This window comes from Dendropsophus ebraccatus, unplaced genomic scaffold (genome assembly GCF_027789765.1).
Source record: "Dendropsophus ebraccatus isolate aDenEbr1 unplaced genomic scaffold, aDenEbr1.pat pat_scaffold_556_ctg1, whole genome shotgun sequence".
Classification (NCBI taxonomy): domain Eukaryota; kingdom Metazoa; phylum Chordata; class Amphibia; order Anura; family Hylidae; genus Dendropsophus; species Dendropsophus ebraccatus.
The window spans coordinates 19,688-40,000 of NW_027210156.1; the positions used below are offsets into that span (position 1 = coordinate 19,688).

At 47.3% G+C, this 20,313-nt stretch overlaps 1 protein-coding gene across 1 annotated transcript in view; it reads right to left on the reverse strand.

Moving 5' to 3' along the window:
• The window catches only part of LOC138777292 (nephrin-like), an 83,309-nt gene that overhangs the window by 17,466 nt on the left and 45,530 nt on the right, over positions 1-20,313 (reverse strand). The window contains exons 11-20 of the mRNA XM_069956281.1: positions 16,319-16,460; positions 14,917-15,041; positions 14,661-14,826; positions 14,308-14,437; positions 13,571-13,743; positions 12,816-12,956; positions 10,336-10,476; positions 2,321-2,442; positions 1,806-1,971; positions 341-497 (exon numbers count right to left, since the gene is read on the reverse strand). Of these exons, the coding sequence (XP_069812382.1) occupies positions 341-497; positions 1,806-1,971; positions 2,321-2,442; positions 10,336-10,476; positions 12,816-12,956; positions 13,571-13,743; positions 14,308-14,437; positions 14,661-14,826; positions 14,917-15,041; positions 16,319-16,460 (1,463 nt within the window). The remainder of the gene's footprint in view (positions 1-340; positions 498-1,805; positions 1,972-2,320; positions 2,443-10,335; positions 10,477-12,815; positions 12,957-13,570; positions 13,744-14,307; positions 14,438-14,660; positions 14,827-14,916; positions 15,042-16,318; positions 16,461-20,313) is intronic.

Consider the following 20,313-nt stretch of genomic DNA (forward strand, 5'->3'; position numbering starts at 1 on the left):
CTGTATATGTAACTCCCATATAAAGGGCCTCCAGGTGAGGGCCCAGCCCCATCACCACTCTAATTACTGGAACCTAAACCTCGATAATGGTCTACAGAGCGGGAAGATTGACGGACAGGACAGTGACGGCCCAGTTATCCATCACAGACAGGACGGTGACGGCCCAGCTATCCATCACGGACAGGACGGTGACGGCCCAGCTATCCATCACAGACGGGACAGTGACGCCCCAGTTATCCATCACAGACAGGACAGTGACGCCCCAGTTATCCATCACAGACAGGACGGTAAAACGGTAAGACAGAAACGCGTTGCCTATCACCATGACAGGTCTAGATACCTGGGGTTAGCCAAGTCCAGAGTGATGCCATTCTTCGCCCAGCTGAAGGCCACGTTTGGGATCCCCTCAGCTTTACATTCGAGACCCGTTGAGGATTTCCCGTCTCCAGGAACGGCCACTTTGCCGAGGTGAACGCCTTTCTCTATCTCTGGCTTAACTGCAAGAAACAAGGATTGGACAACAATGTGGGGGACAAGGAGCGGGGAAGGGGGGAAGGAAGGAAGGGGCCAGCTCCAGTGGGTGGGCAGGGGGGGCTGGTCTATGGAGATTAGTATGGTCAGTGGTCCGGAGGGATCAGGTCTATGGAGATTAGTATGGTAAGTGGTCTGGAGGGATCTGGTCTATGGAGATTAGTATGGTCAGTGATCCAGAGTGATCTTGTCTATAGAGATTAGTATGTTCAGTGGTCCGGAGGGATCTGGCATATGGAGATTAGTATGGTCAGTGGCCCCCAAGGGATCTGGTCTATGGAGATTAGTATGGTCAGTGGTCCGGAGGGATCTGGTCTATGGAGATTAGTATAATCAGTGGCCTCCAAGGGATCTGGTCTATGGAGATTAGTATGGTCAGTGACCCAGAGGGATCTGGTCTATGGAGATTAGTATGGTTAGTGGTCTGGAGGGATCTGGTCTATGGAGATTAATATGGTCAGTGGTCCAAAGGGATCTGGTCTATGGAGATTAGTATGTTCAGTGGTCCGGAGGGATCTGGCATATGGAGATTAGTATGGTCAGTGGCCTCCAAGGGATCTGGTCTGTGGAGATTAGTATGGTCATTGGCCTCCGAGGGATCTGGTCTATGGAGATTAGTATGGTCAGTGGTCCGGAGGGATCTGGCATATGGAGATTAGTATGGTTAGTGGCCTCCGAGGGATCTGGCATATGGAGATTAGTATGGTCAGTGGCCTCCGAGGGATCTGGTCTATGGAGATTAGTATAATCAGTGGCCTCCAAGGGATCTGGTCTATGGAGATTAGTATGGTCAGTGGCCCAGAGGGATCTGGTCTATGGAGATTAGTATGGTTAGTGGTCTGGAGGGATCTGGTCTATGGATATTAATATGGTCAGTGGTCCAAAGGGATCTGGTCTATGGAGATTAGTATGGTCAGTGGCATCCAAGGGATCTGGTCTATGGAGATTAGGATGGTCAGTTGTCCTGAGGGATCTGGTCTATGGAGATTAGTATGGTCAGTGATCTCCAAGGGATCTGGTCAATGGAGATTAAGATGGTCAGTAGCCTCTGAGGGATCTGGTCTATGGAGGTTAGTATGGTCAGTGGTCCGGAGGGATTTGATCTATGGAGGTTAGTATGGTCAGTGGCCTCCGAGGGATCTGGTCTATGGAGTTTAGGATGGTCAGTGGCGTCCGAGGGATCTGGTCTATGGAGGTTAGGATGGTCAGTGGCGTCCGAGGGATCTGGTCTATGAAGGTTAGGATGGTCAGTGGCCCTAGGAGATCTTACTTACAGCGCACAACAAGGCGGGCATCAGCCTTGACGGGAGGGGGGATTCCATTATCCACCATGCATTCATAGCGCCCGGCATCAGACCTCTTGGCGTCGCTGATAATGAGTCGTCCGGTGACACCATTGACTTGCCTTTCAAGACCAGACAAGTCTCTTTCCTCGTCTCCCTGTTAGTAAGAAGGACACAAAGAGTCTGTGTTCAGGTCTGATGACTCTTGTCTACAGGCCAAAAGCCTGAGGTGAATACACCTCTGACGCTGTTGTCATAGAGACAGTGATTCAAATCCCCATTTCCACCAGTGTTCACATGTAGTTGCCTCGATTCTAGGATGTAGATGTGGATGGTGATCATGTGCACCCCACACCGGATGGACACCACAAGGCCCAGCCATACGGCTGACCTCGCTCCCAGCTAATGTCCGGGCAGGTTGCTGCACACAGTCGGAGTTGTCGTTTTGCAGCAGCCACAGGTTGGGGTCTAAAGAAAAAAGATGAAGGCTCTAGAGGGCGCCATACCAGCCATCTCCACTGGAACATGGCGTCACGAACAGGATTGGCATCGGCAATGCACACAAGCTCTGCTCTCCCCCCCAAATCCACTTCTGTGGGGTCAACGAGGCTGCGAATGGACGGAGAATCTGTGGGGGAAGAAGAAAACCTCATCAACACACAAGCAATTATAATGCTGATAAAGAAGCAAATCCAGGGAACAAGGGTGTTATGTACGGTCAGTGGCAACGGGTGGAATAGACATAAAGACACGGACAGTGAGCCCTGCGCTGTTCTCGCCCATTGTCCCTGCCTACCTGCCACTGAAAGCCCTAGGCGGCTATGGACAACCACGAGGACGGTTCCTGCTCTGGTATAGGTGGTACTGTGCTGACCCCCTGGGATGTTATGTCAGAGGAGCGGCCGGTTACTTGCTAGATGTTGAGGTGTGACGCCAGTTCTATGGTGGTTGGCCGAGATACAGTCGGGCACAGTGATGTTATGTTGTGACGCCAGTGGCGGTTGGGCACACAGGTATGGTGGCACACCTGCTTTTAGTTTAGAGTGCCAGTTAAACTTTGTTCCCCTGTGGACAGTGTCCTGCCGGGCTGCTACGGGGTCCCCTGGGATGATATCACGGTTGGCCCACAGAAGGGGAAGTGTCCTAAGGTTGTAGTGTACACTGTGTCGGAGCGGGGCGAAGAATCATAAGTAATCTTGTTTTTACTTGGAAAGTACTTGTGTGCAGCAGATAATACAACCTTCACTTGACAGATTATGTTTCTCTTGAGAAAGCACTTGACAATACAACAACCAGATCTGTGATCGGGATACAGTGAGGACAGTCGTGCTGACTGATTAGCGTGCAGAAAAATACAAAAAATCAGAGCAGCAGAGAGTAGGATGTCGTGAGAGTCCCAACCCAAGTAGTATTGTGCTCTGCCGGGATGTTGGAGGATGAGGTAGAAGAATACTTAGAAGAAGAAGAGAATACTTGTGTCCGTGTATTGACCTTTGGGTCTTTGCACCACCTAATGCCCACCAGTGTTGGGGGACCGGTCTTATGAGGGCGACACAAGGCCCCAGACCCTGTTAAATGGGATGAGCGGAATGCTGAGGGTTCCCTGCTGTCACCTGCGCTGTGAGATAGGGTTCCTAGGCTCTTAGCAACTTTGCTCTATCCAGATCAGTTCCTAGCTCACTGCGGTCTCTGGATACTGTCCTGCTCTGTGACTCTCCTAGTCCACAGCGTGGGTTGAGGTTGTCTCTGACTTGTCCTCTCCTGTAGGGGTTTAACATTGCATAGTGTTGTGTAAAATAGAGAAGAAACTACTAGCCGTGTCCTGTCTTACGTCCTACCCATATGGTGACCTGACTAAGACTGAACTCCTGAGAGTACTGGGACCTGGCAGAGGGTCAGGGCCCAGAGAGGACCACTGTAGAGAGCTGTCTAGCTTGCGTCCTTCCTCTACAATGTCCAACACGAAAGTCTCATGCACCTCCTCTACCCATGTGACTTCCTTCCCCAGCGTATCTAAGATACGCTGTGAGTGGGTGAAGAGTGCAACAGAAGAAATAAAGAGAGAGATGATAGGAGAGAAGAAGAAAAGATTCCTATAGGTTCACAGATACATGTGACATACAAACAAACAATAACCCTTTACACACTTCAGCCGTGCAGCATCTGAGTACATACATCTATAACAGCGACATCTAGTGGTGAAACTTTATCACTACTTACTACCACTTGTGTACAATAAGTACAGGCTTTTACGAAAGGTGTAACCAATAGCAACACCTGTGGTGGGACACCACAGTACACAAAACATGGACAGACAAACAAACACAATAGTTCAGTGTGGACAAATCGGGTCAGCAACAGCGGGCAGCGGAAGTACAAAATCAGAACCTAAAGTCAGGCAGTAAGATGGAGGCTGCAAACAGGGGGAGTCAGGCGGTAAGATGGAGGCTGCAAACGGAGAGTCAGGCGGTAAGATGGAGGCTGCAAACAGGGGGAGTCAGGCGGTAAGATGGAGGCTGCAAACAGGGGGAGTCAGGGAGCCAAAGCCAAAAGATCAGAATCAGATATATAAACAGCTACAGTACAAGCGGGCAGAGACTAGCTCAATAACCAGCAAGGTGTCGGGGTCCGGGCCGTGTGCTCGGCACCTGGCTCTGCTGGAACATGTGGTCGGACGTCTAGAGATGCCGGCGGTGTCTATAGTAACTGCTGGGCCGGTTGCTGGGGGTCGCTGACGGTGTCCCTAGCAGCCAGAATTCTGGGCACGCCGGCCTCCCTGGCATGAGGTGTTTGTTATATGTGAGGATTGTCTGACAGCGGACGCACCAGTCAGCTCCTGGGCCGCACCTGGAGCCTCAGCAGCAATCACTTCTGGGACCCCGGGCTCCATACTGTAAGTATCTTCCCCTCAGTCCTGGCCTGTGTGTTGTGTATTGTCTCATTGTGTTCTGGGTTGCACTTTGATGAGATCATGGACGTCCATAGCTGCCTATAGCATCTGAGGTAAGTAGGCAGGGACAGCGGGGCGGATGCCAGTGCAGGACTGACCTGTCCCTATCCTAACACAAGGAGTATACAGGCTGGGGTGGTATATAGGAGGCCAGAATACAATGGGACCCCCCCCCCCCGGCGATCTCCAACCACCGGCATCTGAACACAAAGCACCGACTGGCCGGAAGACCCGTGCGTCACAGAGAGAACCAACACAACCATGAAGTGGCCAGACAGAACTCCGCAGGTGAAGTCGGGGGGGTCCATGAAAACCAGTCATCAGACAGAATAAACCAGTGATCAGACAGAATAAACCAGTGATCAGAGAGAATAAACCAGTGATCGGACAGAATAAACCAGTGATCGGACAGAATAAACCAGTGATCAGAGAGAATAAACCAGTGATCAGAGAGAATAAACCAGTGATCGGACAGAATAAACCAGTGATCAGACAGAATAAACCAGTGATCAGAGAGAATGAACCAGTGATCAGAGAGAATAAACCAGTGATCAGACAGAATAAACCAGTGATCGGAGAGAATAAACCAGTGATCAGACAGAATAAACCAGTGATCAGAGAGAATAAACCAGTGATCGGAGACAATAAACCAGTGATCAGACAGAATAAACCAGTGATCAGACAGAATAAACCAGTGATCAGACAGAATAAACCAGTGATCAGAGAGAATAAACCAGTGATCGGACAGAATAAATCAGTGATCAGAGAGAATAAACCAGTGATCGGAGAGAGTAAACCAGTGATCAGACAGAATAAACCAGTGATCGGAGAGAATAAACCAGTGATCAGAGAGAATAAACCAGTGATCAGAGAGAATAAACCAGTGATCAGAGAGAATAAGCCAGTGATCGGACAGAATAAACCAGTGATCGGAGAGAATAAACCAGTGATCAGAGAGAATAAACCAGTGATCGGAGAGAATAAACCAGTGATCAGAGAGAATAAACCAGTGATCAGAGAGAATAAACCAGTGATCAGAGAGAATAAACCAGTGATCGGACAGAATAAACCAGTGATCGGACAGAATAAACCAGTGATCAGAGAGAATAAACCAGTGATCGGACAGAATAAACCAGTGATCGGACAGAATAAACCAGTGATCGGACAGAATAAACCAGTGATCAGAGAGAATAAACCAGTGATCAGAGAGAATAAACCAGTGATCGGACAGAATAAACCAGTGATCAGACAGAATAAACCAGTGATCAGAGAGAATGAACCAGTGATCAGAGAGAATAAACCAGTGATCAGACAGAATAAACCAGTGATCAGAGAGAATGAACCAGTGATCAGAGAGAATAAACCAGTGATCAGACAGAATAAACCAGTGATCGGAGAGAATAAACCAGTGATCAGACAGAATAAACCAGTGATCAGAGAGAATAAACCAGTGATTGGACAGAATAAATCAGTGATCGGAGAGAGTAAACCAGTGATCAGACAGAATAAACCAGTGATCGGAGAGAGTAAACCAGTGATCAGACAGAATAAACCAGTGATCGGAGAGAGTAAACCAGTGATCAGACAGAATAAACCAGTGATCGGAGAGAGTAAACCAGTGATCAGACAGAATAAACCAGTGATCGGAGAGAGTAAACCAGTGATCAGACAGAATAAACCAGTGATCGGAGAGAATAAACCAGTGATCAGAGAGAATAAACCAGTGATCAGAGAGAATAAACCAGTGATCAGAGAGAATAAGCCAGTGATCGGACAGAATAAACCAGTGATCAGAGAGAATAAACCAGTGATCAGAGAGAATAAACCAGTGATCGGAGAGAATAAACCAGTGATCAGAGAGAATAAACCAGTGATCAGAGAGAATAAACCAGTGATCAGAGAGAATAAACCAGTGATCGGACAGAATAAACCAGTGATCAGAGAGAATGAACCAGTGATCAGAGAGAATAAACCAGTGATCAGACAGAATAAACCAGTGATCGGAGAGAATAAACCAGTGATCGGAGAGAATAAACCAGTGATCAGAGAGAATAAACCAGTGATCAGACAGAATAAACCAGTGATCAGAGAGAATAAACCAGTGATCAGAGAGAATAAACCAGTGATCAGAGAGAATAAACCAGTGATCAGAGAGAATAAGCCAGTGATCGGACAGAATAAACCAGTGATCGGACAGAATAAACCAGTGATCAGAGAGAATAAACCAGTGATCGGAGAGAATAAACCAGTGATCGGAGAGAATAAACCAGTGATCGGAGAGAATAAACCAGTGATCAGAGAGAATAAACCAGTGATCAGAGAGAATAAACCAGTGATCGGACAGAATAAACCAGTGATCGGACAGAATAAACCAGTGATCAGAGAGAATAAACCAGTGATCGGACAGAATAAACCAGTGATCGGACAGAATAAACCAGTGATCAGAGAGAATAAACCAGTGATCAGAGAGAATAAACCAGTGATCAGAGAGAATAAACCAGTGATCAGAGAGAATAAACCAGTGATCGGAGAGAATAAACCAGTGATCGGAGAGAATAAACCAGTGATCAGAGAGAATAAACCAGTGATCAGAGAGAATAAACCAGTGATCGGACAGAATAAACCAGTGATCAGAAAGAATAAACCAGTGATCAGAGAGAATAAACCAGTGATCGGACAGAATAAACCAGTGATCGGACAGAATAAACCAGTGATCAGAGAGAATAAACCAGTGATCAGAGAGAATAAACCAGTGATCAGAGAGAATAAACCAGTGATCGGACAGAATAAACCAGTGATCGGACAGAATAAACCAGTGATCGGACAGAATAAACCAGTGATCAGAGAGAATAAACCAGTGATCAGAGAGAATAAACCAGTGATCAGACAGAATAAACCAGTGATCAGAGAGAATAAACCAGTGATCAGAGAGAATAAACCAGTGATCGGACAGAATAAACCAGTGATCAGACAGAATAAACCAGTGATCGGACAGAATAAACCAGTGATCGGACAGAATAAACCAGTGATCAGAGAGAATAAACCAGTGATCGGACAGAATAAACCAGTGATCAGAGAGAATAAACCAGTGATCGGACAGATCAAAATTGTTTTTCAGCATGTCGGAAAAAAAATCATTGGTCTTTGAAAGATAATTCACTAATCGTTTCATAAAATTAGAAATCTTTCAGTCGTTCGTAAAAAGGTTTAAAAAAAAGTAGGTGTGTCGTATGGTCATGATCACCCAGGCGAACGTTTTAAGCGACCATGTAACGACCGCAAAATAATCGTTACACTACATACATCGTTCATGTTCCCACGTGTTATGTGTTATCGTTCTCTTACAAAAAAAATCGATAGCGAGCGATCGTTGGAGCGTGTTTATGAACGATAATCATTCCGTGGAATTGGGCCTTTAGTCGGCAGCAGAGAGCCGAGAACACAGGATTACACAACACAGAGGTGGGTGACAGCAGTATTCAGAGGTCAGAAAGGACAGTGCTGACTGTCAGAGGAGATAGCTAAGTGATTAACTGTAGATTAACTCTTTGTTGTCCTGTTTTGGTGCCTCATCTCTCTTGACCCCTCCCCTCTCCATAGGCAAGCCATGAAGACAGGGGGGAGAGCTTCAAACTGTTTTTTCATGATAAAAATGCATTTCTTGGCTAATAACCCCAATTACAAAGTTTCTTAATACCTCCTGTACTATTGATTTTTGAAAAAAATAAACGACAGTGACCCTTTAAGGCTAGCAGGTGCCACGGTGGACTTCCGAAAGTGGGCGCACAGACGCCATACCCTCACCAGTAGCTCCAGCAGGTCGGGGTAGGCCTTTAAAAAGCGCTGTACCACCAAATTAGGCAATGAACGGCAATGAGCTCCAGAGCTGCCACCAAGTTACGGCCATTAACAGACACGACCATGCCTGGTCCCAGCTGCGGCGGCGACAGCCAAATCAGTAGGAGCAAGATAAGAGCTATTATCACACACTCACAGTATACAGCCGTATACCAGATATCGAATTGATATTGAAAATAATCGAATTAAAGGGCTAGTCAACACCTTCACTGGATGCATGGCCGAGGTGGTATACACACTGCCTGTCTCACAACAGCTTATACAGTGTATACACACTGCCTGTCTCACAACAGCTTATACAGCGTATACACACTGCCTGTCTCACAACAGCTTATACAGTATACACACTGACTGTCTCACAGCAGCTTATACAGTGTATACACACTGCCTGTCTCACAACAGCTTATACAGTATACACACTGCCTGTCTCACAACAGCTTAACCAGTGTATACACACTGCCTGTCTCACAACAGCTTATACAGTATACACACTGCCTGTCTCACAACAGCTTATACAGTGTATACACACTGCCTGTCTCACAACAGCTTATACAGTGTATACACACTGCCTGTCTCACAACAGTTTATACAGTGTATACACACTGCCTGTCTCACAACAGCTTATACAGTGTATACACACTGCCTGTCTCACAACAGCTTATACAGTGTATACACACTGCCTGTCTCACAACAGCTTATACAGTGTATACACACTGCCTGTCTCACAACAGCTTATACAGTGTATACACACTGCCTGTCTCACAACAGCTTATACAGTGTATACACACTGCCTGTCTCACAACAGCTTATACAGTGTATACACACTGCCTGTCTCACAACAGCTTATACAGTGTATACACACTGCCTGTCTCACAACAGCTTATACAGTGTATACACACTGCCTGTCTCACAACAGCTTATACAGTGTATACACACTGCCTGTCTCACAACAGCTTATACAGTGTATACACACTGCCTGTCTCATAACTGCTTATACAGTATACACACTGCCTGTCTCACAACAGCTTATACAGTGTATACACACTGCCTGTCTCACAACAGCTTGTAAATGTCTCTTTTTATACCTTTAGCCCTAACAAAGGCTTTTGAGGGTCCCTTCCTACCTAACTTCACCTAAAACCTTCCTCTCCCTGCTTTACAGTCTGTCCCTCTCTAGTTCCAACCAGCAAGTGACACAAATCTGAAATCACTATTCTTTCATTCAGGAAGTCACATGGTTTAGCCAGCCAATCACAGTTACAGGTTGTTTTTTTTTTAAGTCCTGCCTACTCCTAGGGTCTGTCCCTCCCCCTGCATGTTTATTGGCTGGAAAAAGCGCCAGGGGATGTGGGAGGGCGAATCGAATTACTGACAGGTGACTATGACTAGTAATGGTGTATGGCAGCACTATTACTGACAGGTGGCTATGACTAGTAATGATGTATGGCAGCACTATTACTGACTATGATTACTAATGGTGTATGGCAGCACTATTACTGACTATGATTAATAATGGTGTATGGCGGCACTATTACTGACTATGACTACTGATGACGGGCTGTGCTACCTGTTCTTATAGGGCTGACTGGATCCACAGTAACGTCATTACAGAGCAATGCTCTCTGGGTAATTATCTGTCAGGCTGTCCATTGGCTGATGGAACAATTACATGGGATGTTACTACGGCACGGTGCACACCGCGTTGTCTCTTACAGTGAACATCCAGCTGCACCGTGGTGCTGTTCTTCCCCTCCTTGTTCTCACAGGATACGCTGTATACTCCAGAGTCGGCTCGGCTGACATTCCAGATCTCCAGGGAGCCGGCTCCTTTCAGGTGATGTCTGTGAGCGCCATCTGCAGAAATAACATAGGGCCAGATCAGGGTCCCTCAGCATTGTACCTCGCCACAGCCACGGTCAGATACATATAGCACTATTATCAGGTGTAATACCACATTGCAGCCTCCAGATGTCACCCTTGCACCTCCCTTTGTAGACACCAAGCCGGTATGTCTGGCCGCAGCCGAGAATGTGACGCCTCGGGGCTACAAAGCAAATGTTTTATTAAGGGAGTGCGGTATCCTGAATAATGCATCACGCCGTCACCCAACACATGTACATATGCAACATATGTACCCGACACGCAACATATGTACCCGACATCGCAACATATGTGCCCGACTTCGCAACATAGGTGCCCGACTTCGCAACATAGGTGCCCGACACCGCAACATATGTACCCGACACCGCAACATATGTACCCGACATCGCAACATATGTACCCGACATCGCAACATAGGTGCCCGACATCGCAACATAGGTGCCCGACACCGCAACATATGTACCCGACACCGCAACATATGTACCCGACATCGCAACATATGTACCCGACACCGCAACATATGTACCAGACACCGCAACATATCTACCCGACATCGCAACATACGTACCCGACATTGCAACCAGTAGTGGATTATAATAGGTCCGTTTTGGGCGGTAACCTGGGGCCCTGAGCTCCTGAGGGGCCCATGGCCCCCAAACAGACATACTTTCAGTGGTGTATTATCTCCAGGTTACATTTCTGCCATGATTTGCAAAAAAAACTGCAGCTTTTTACCACAATTTTGCACAAATCAGGGCAAAACTGCAGCCAGGAGACAATGCAGTAACATTAGAGAATATAATGAAGGCCTTATTATGTGACAATGATGTCCCCACAGGTCCTTTACAGGCTGCATTATGGAGGAAAAAGACTAAAGCTAGTGCCGCCATAGTTACAGTGGGTTGGGGGGGCCCAAGCTTAGTGAACAGCCCAGGGCCCATGGTAAAGTTAATCCACCCCTGATCGCAACATACCTACCCGACACCGCAACATATGTACCCGACATCGCAACATAGCTAGCCAACACTGCAGCATATGTACCCGACACCGCAACATAGGTACCCGACAACACAACATAGGTACCCGACAACGCAACATAGGTACCCGACACAGCAACATAGCTACCCGACACCGCAACATAGGTACCCGACAACGCAACATAGGTACCCGACACAGCAACATAGCTACCCGACACCGCAACATAGGTACCCGACACCTCATCAAACCTACCCGACACCGCAACATATGTACCCAACATCGCAACATACCTACCCGACATCGCAACATATGTACCCGACATCACAACATAGGTACCCAACACCGCAACATACGTGCCCGACACCGCAACATAGGTACCCGACACCTGATCATATGTACTCGACACCTCATCAAACCTAACCGACACCGCAACATATGTACCCAACACCGCAACATAGGCACCCCGACATCGCAACATACGTTCCCGACACCTTCCGACATCGCATCATATTTACCCAACACTGCAACATACGTACCCGACACCCCAACATACGGGGATCGGGCTTCTACATAGTAACCAAGGGGTTCAGGGATTAGGGCTTCTCCTTGGGGGTACCCGACAACGCAACATAGGTACCCGACACAGCAACATAGCTACCCGACACCGCAACATAGGTACCCGACACCTCATCAAACCTACCCGACACCGCAACATATGTACCCAACATCGCAACATACCTACCCGACATCGCAACATATGTACCCGACATCACAACATAGGTACCCAACACCGCAACATACGTGCCCGACACCGCAACATAGGTACCCGACACCTGATCATATGTACTCGACACCTCATCAAACCTAACCGACACCGCAACATATGTACCCAACACCGCAACATAGGCACCCCGACATCGCAACATACGTTCCCGACACCTTCCGACATCGCATCATATTTACCCAACACTGCAACATACGTACCCGACACCCCAACATACGGGGATCGGGCTTCTACATAGTAACCAAGGGGTTCAGGGATTAGGGCTTCTCCTTGGGGGTTCCTCCTCTGCCCGCCTCCTAAACCTCCTTCTAACAATGTCGCTCCTCGTGATAGGGTCCTAAAGCGTCTAGTTTAACCCCTTCCTGACATCAGATGAAGATGTCCGCCATAGTGGCCACTATGGCAGAGACCAGATCCATAGAGTGCATCTCTTCCCATTGATAAGATGTAATACTCCATCTCCCCTGTGGAGGTGCTGTGGGCAGATCACTTGTCCTCTAACTCCAGGTTGGGGTACCAGGACATCCCTTCTCCCTTTAGACCCCCTCACCTCGGTTCAGTATTTGCCCTCGTAGACTCCAGGTGTAGTTGACCTGGGCAGGGTTGGCCCGGACGTATAATGGGATGAGGGCCGCACCGTGCTCCACCGCCTGGACAACCTTTGGCTGTTCATCCGTGAATTCTGGAGGAACTAAAACACAAGTCTATGTTTACAGCATTCTCCACCTATGGGGACTCACCTATTAGATGTAGCTGGCCAATGTGGCTGGTGACCATACCACACATGTGACAACACCATCATCATGTGACCTCACAGTCATCATATCATCATGTGACCTCACCATCATCATATCATGTGACCTCACCATCATCATATCATCATGTGACCTCACCACAAATGGAGACACTCAACATGTGACCTCACCATTGTCATGTAACCACACCATCATCATCTGACCTCACCGTAATCATGTGACCAAACCATCATCATCTAAACCTCACCATCGTTAAGTGACCACATCATCATCATGTGATCCCCATTGTACTAAGTGTGTAGTTATCTGAGAACATACAATATTTGCTCTGACCATTGCTTGCTCTTTACAGACCATACTAAGGAGATCTCGCCATCTCCTGTGGTTGGTGAGACATCTCCTCGTTCTTGGATATCCACATACCGTTGCGTTCTTGATCGCTTACTTCATGCGTAGACTAACAGCTAACGTTGCTGATCTCTACCCTGTGCAGAACCCTGATCCCAGTCACTGATCTCATTAGAGTGTAGACCAGACCGGTAGTACTCACAGAGAACGCTCAGCTTGTAGAAGGTATTGACTGTCTCACTCAAGGCTTTGCTGTAGGCTTCGCATGAGACACGTTTTGCGTTGTCTGCTGAGGAGACTGTTAGTGTGATGCTGCTGGAGGTCGACTTTCCGCCATGTTCTGCATTCCTCATCCCCAGGTCTCTTCCATTTAAACTGATGAAGAAAGATGTCATCTTATTAGCTCCTTAGTTGGGTGGACGATTGGCTGCTTGCTTAGTTGGTTGGTTAGTTTGTTGGGTTGGTTAGGGGATCAGTTAGGAGTTTGATTAGTTGATTGGTTGTTTGGGGTTGGTTGCTTGGGTAATTGACAGTGTTGATGGTTGTCACTTGGTTTGATGATTGGCTGGTTGTTGGATGGCAGGTTGAGTGGTGGGTTGGTTAGGTGGTTAGTTAGTGTGTTGGATAGTTAGCGGCTGTGTTGGCTGGCAAGTCAGGTTTTTGCCTGGTTGGATGTTCAGATGGTTAGCTGGCTGAGTGTTATGTTGAAAGAGCGGCTGGTTGGTTGGTTAATTGGTTGATTTGTTGAGTGACTGGCTGGTCAGTTAGTTGTTGGATGGCAGGTTGGTTGTATGACTGGTTGGATGACTTGTTGGGGGATCAGTCAGGTGCTTGGTTCGGTGGGAGGATGGTTGGTTTGGTGGTAGGCTGATTAGGTAGTTGGTAGGTTAGTTGGGTGGTTTGCTAAGTCGTATAAAACACAAAGCTTATACTCCTCACATGACTCCATCCTTGATCCAGGATATTGTTGATTCTGGGTTACTGCTGCCAGTTCTGCACTCCAGGGTGATGGTGCTTCCACGCTTATAATCTTTGGGTGGGTTTAGGATTTTGACATCAATTGGAGGAACTAAATAAGAAGAAAAATCCTGAGACCTGAGAACCAACAAAGTAAAAGAAAAACAAAACCAACCAAGTATTCCAAAAATGCATTGTTGTGGCTGTTCCCATCTCATGAGCCCCTGTGCCCCCCATGTTCTGACACTCCAGTAACCGCCTTGTTATTTCCATCAATGATCCTCTCTAATGACATGGTCCATATCTGGTACGTCCTGTAGAAGCAGGAGACTCACACTGGATGTGAAGCTTGGTGGTGGCGCTCAATATTTTCTTCCCGTCATTGGTGGCATTGCAGCGGTAAGTTGCCTGGTTGTCGCTCGGCACTGTTTCGATGGTGATCTCCCTGGAAACGATCTTTCCTGCAGATATAGTTCTCCCCTCCGACACTGGTTTCTTATCCTGGAGATAAAAGTAAAGTAAATCCCACCCCCCAACATGGAGTCAGATGCTTCATAGAAGAGCATCAAAAACCTCTAAGAATCTTTTCACCTTAAGCCAGGTAAGTCGAGGTGCCGGGTGACCGCCACTGGACAGACAAGTCATCTTTACACGTGTTCCAGCCCGAAAATGAGCGTTCAAAGGAGGAGCCTCAATCCATATCTTCTGAGGAGGATCTGAATAACATTAACACTTAAAAAAGTGGGTCAGGGACAGTAAAATATCTCCCTGTTCATAGGACCGGTTGTAATGACCAGATCTCTCAGCTCCAAGTCTTCCTAATATATGACCTCCAGCAGTGATCAGGCATCAACTAGTTACACCTGGAATCACTTAACTTTCCTGCAGCTTTTAAAGGGTCCTTATAGAAAAAATCTGATTATCAATGCTCTGAGCTCTGCAGTGGGCCTGATGTGACAGCTGTGGTGCAGTAACCCAACCCTTACCCCAACCTCCAACCCTCACCCCAATCCCAACCTTCAATCCAAACCACATCCTAACCACCACCCCATTCTGCAACCCAACCCTGACCCCCACCCCAACCTCCAACTAACTCCTCACCCCAACCTCCAACCCAGACCTCACCCTAACCACCACCCCATACTACGGCTAGACCCTCACCCACATCCCGACCCTCAACCCAATCCAAACCTCACTCTATCCACCACCCCATTTTGCAACCCAACTGTCACCACCACCCCCTCAACCCTTACCCCCAACCTCAACCCTCACCCCCACCTCCAACTAAACCCTCACCTCCAACTCAACCCTTAACCCAACATCCAACTCATGCCTCACCCAAACCTTCAACCCAATCCCAACCTCCAACCCAAACTTCACCCTAACCACCACCCCATTCTGCAACCCAACTGTCACCACCAACACCCCAACCTCCTAACCTCCAACCCTTACCCCAACCTCCAACTCACTCCTCACCCCAACACTCAACCCAAACCTCACCCTAACCAACACCCCATCCTTCAACCCTCACCCCAATCTCCAACTTAACCCTCAACCTAAACTTTAAACTTAATCCTCACCCCACCCCAACCTCCAACTTAATCCTCCCCCCAACCCTGACCTCCACTCCAATCCTCTAACCTCCACCTCAACTTCCAACTCAATTCTGATCCCAAATTCCACACCAAACAAACCAAACCTGGTCTCTGTCCTTAGCACAGTAAGAATATAGGCCCAAGTAGTGTTATACAATACATAGGGTTTCCCAGTATCATGTCCATAGCAACCAGTCTGTCTCAGATTTGAGAACAGGAAACAAGGTGATCAGACTGGGCAGAGCTTAAACTTTACCTATTCTATCTTCCCTGCTATATTATATAGATATTTGTAATATTACAGTTACATGAGGACCAATCCGCCATCTTTATATACAGGACAGGACCACTTCTCTACGTCATCTGCACCGATCCTGCTTCCCGTATCCATCACTTACACTGGACGCTGAGCTGGACACTATTCGCCTTGGTGTAGAGAAGAGCTTCATTAAACGCCTCACAGGTTAGAGACATCCCATTATGTTCCCTCTGGACCACAGTGGTCATATTGGACATTGTTATCTTCCCACCATGGTCCGACTGCAAGAAAATCACAAATAGATGGGCGGTAGGGAGATACAAAGCAATATTCTGCAGCACGCCAGCATAGGTGTGTAGTGTCCCACCACAGGTGTTGCTATTAGTTACACCCTTCGCAAAAGTCTGTACTTTTTGGATGTAAGTGCTGATGTAGTAGTGTTAAAGTTTCGCCACAAGATGTCGCTATTGTAAGTATATGTACTTAGTTATTGCACAACTGTAGTATTGAAAGGGTATTGTTTGTTTGTATGTCACATGGATCTGTAGACCAATGAGATTACTTTCTTCTTCTATCCTATCATTTCTCTCTTTATTTCTCACATATGCACTCTTCACCCATTCACAGCACCCCTTACATGCGCTGTAGGTAGGAAGTCACATGGGTAGAGGAAGTGTAGTGACTTTTGTCGCTGAACTCTGAAGAGGAAGGACACGAGCCAGAACGACCCTGGCCCTCGGCCAGGTCCCCAGTCTCCGTGTTCAGACCTAGGCACATGCAGCCTACAGGTTCTTCTTTAGTAACTCTACTCAGCGCTATGCAGTGTTAAACCCTTCACTAGAAAGGACAAGTCAGAGATCATCTCAACCCCTGCTGTGGACAAGGAGAGACACAGTGCAGGACAGTATCTACAAAGCAGAAGGCTACGAACTGATCCGGATAGAGCAAAGTTGCTAGAAACCTATAAACTCTATCTCGCACCACGGGTGTAAGCAGGGAACTCTCAGCATTCCGCTCATCCTAGGTAACAAGGTCTGGGGCTTGTGTCACCCTCTAGGACGGGTCCCCCGACACTGGTAGGGCAGTAGGTGGTGTGAAGACCAAAGAGTCAAAACATGGGCACAAGTATTCACTTCAAGTATTTGTCTATTTCTACATCCGACATCCGGGTAGAGCACAGTACTACTTGGATTGGGACTCTCACGACATCCTCCTCTTTACTCTTCTGATCCTCTCTTCTACCTCTCAGCACGCAACCCAGTCAGCAAGACTGTACTACTCTCTATCCGCTCACTGTAGATCTGGATCCTAAAGTATCAAGTGTCTTATTAAGTGAAAGGTCTTATGTCAATGTAAAGCTGTATGTTCTGCTGCATACAAGTATCTTCAGAGTAAAACAGCCATTATTTATGATAAAGAGACTCTGTGATTCCTCGTCCAGCACCGACACAGCACACACACTCCTTGGGACATCTCCCCTTTCTGTGGGTGGCAGTGCCAATAGTCCGGGTGGGTCATCATTCCACTCCGGACCACCGTGATAATTACCCAATGGACCCTGAAACAGCCCGGCAGGTCACTGTCCACAGGGGAACAAGGTGTAACTGGCCCTTTAAACTAAAGGCAGGCGTGCCACCATAACTGTGTGCCCAATCGGCAATGGCGTCACGACATAACATCACTGGGCCCGGTTACATCTCGGCCAACCACCATAGAATTGGCATCACACCTCACCACTTGGCAAGTGACCGGCTGCTCCTCCTCCACACCGGAGGTCACCACAGATAAAGAGAGTGCTATTTATTGCAAGGGGCACAGTGAGGAGGAGGTCCTAATGAGGTCACGTTATAGCTACCAAATTAGCATATCACACAGCGTCATCAAGTGATTAGCATATAGATACAAGAGACAATGAAACCTAAAACAAGTAATAGTGCAGGATATAGGGCTATAAAATGAGACTGGGAAGAGCGTCTCTCTAGGAGATAGATAGAGAGAGAGAGAGAGATAGATAGATAGATAGATAGATAGATAGATAGATAGATAGATAGATAGATAGATAGATAGATAGAGAGAGATAGATAGATAGATAGATAGGAGATAGATAGGAGATAGATAGATAGATAGATAGATAGATAGATAGATAGATAGATAGATAGATAGGAGATAGATAGATAGATAGATAGATAGATAGATAGATAGATAGGAGATAGATAGGAGATAGATAGGAGATAGATAGGAGATAGATAGATAGATAGATAGATAGATAGATAGATAGATAGATAGGAGATAAATAGGAGATAGATAGATAGATAGATAGATAGATAGATAGATAGGAGATAGATAGATAGATAGATAGATAGATAGGAGATAGATAGATAGGAGATAAATAGGAGATAGATAGATAGATAGATAGGAGATAGATAGATAGATAGATAGGAGATAGATAGATAGATAGATAGGAGATAGATAGATAGATAGATAGATAGATAGGAGATAGATAGATAGATAGATAGGAGATAGATAGGAGATAGATAGATAGGAGATAGATAGATAGGAGATAGATAGATAGGAGATAGATAGATAGATAGATAGATAGATAGATAGATAGATAGATAGATAGGAGATAGATAGATAGATAGATAGATAGATAGATAGATAGATAGATAGGAGATAGATAGATAGATAGATAGATAGATAGGAGATAGATAGGAGATAGATAGATAGATAGATAGATAGGAGATAGATAGATAGATAGATAATAGATAGGAGATAGATAGATAGATAATAGATAGATACTCAACAAACCGAAAACCGTGACCCTTACCCAAATCCGGACTACCAGAGGCACAAACCACGGAGGAGACCCCCCTCCCCCCCCTACAGAGCAGAGACATGGAGGAGATAAAGACCCTGCTCAGCACTCAATGCGACTGGGCCAAGCCTCTAGAATCCAGCTGTCCCATAAGGAGCAGCCCATTACAAGGTATACCGACCAACAATGAATTCCCTTATTATTAGCAGCTGGAACATTCAGGGCCTGAACGCTTCAGCTTTTGGGTCAAAGACACATGACCCAGATTTTATCCAAAAACTAAAAAACACAGACATACAGATCCTCCTGGAAACATGGACCAAGGCAGAGAAGGAATCCCTGGTGCCCACCGGATACAGGGAGATCTCTGTCCCTGCCCTAAAAAACAAAGCCATAAAGCAAGGCCGGAGCTCAGGAGGAATCTGTGTCTGGTATATAGAGGAGCTCCACAAGCATCAGCCCAGTGAGGAGAGGAGCCACATCTGGGTAAGAATAGGCCGCTCCATCATCTCCTCTCCAGCTGACCTCTATCTCTGTGCAGTATACATCGCCCCACCAGAGTCTCCATACTTTAACCCAGACAGCTTTGAGACTCTACAGAGGGAAGCCGCCGACTTCCAGGCCCTGGGCAATGTCCTCATCTATGGAGACCTCAACGCAAGAACCGGGAGAGAAGAAGACTACTGCACCACTGATGGGAACATCTACCAGGGCCGGGACAAAGAGTAGGCAGGGGTAGGCAACGGCCTAGGGCGCCAAACAGCAGGGGGCGCCACCAGGCCGAACCCAGAAGCAGCACACAGGAGCTGATTACATCAGCCCTGGGAGATGCACAGGCCTGTGAGTGATCAGATGCTGCTGTATATAGGAGGGGGAGGGGCGGCTCCCTGCCCGGACACTGCTCTGGCTGAGCTCCCACAGCCAGGAGGCTCTGACCTAATGCAGGAGGCTCTGACCTAATGCAGGAGGCTCTGACCTAATGCAGGAGGCTCTGACCTAATGCAGGAGGCTGTGACCTAATGCAGGAGGCTCTGACCTAGTGCAGGAGGCTCTGACCTAATGCAGGAGGCTGTGACCTAATGCAGGAGGCTCTGACCTAATGCAGGAGGCTCTGACCTAACGCAGGAGGCTCTGACCTAACGCAGGAGGCTCTGACCTAACGCAGGAGGCTCTGACCTAACGCAGGAGGCTCTGACCTAACGCAGGAGGCTCTGACCTAACGCAGGAGGCTCTGACCTAATGCAGGAGGCTCTGACCTAATGCAGGAGGCTCTGACCTAATGCAGGAGGCTGTGACCTAATGCAGGAGGCTGTGACCTA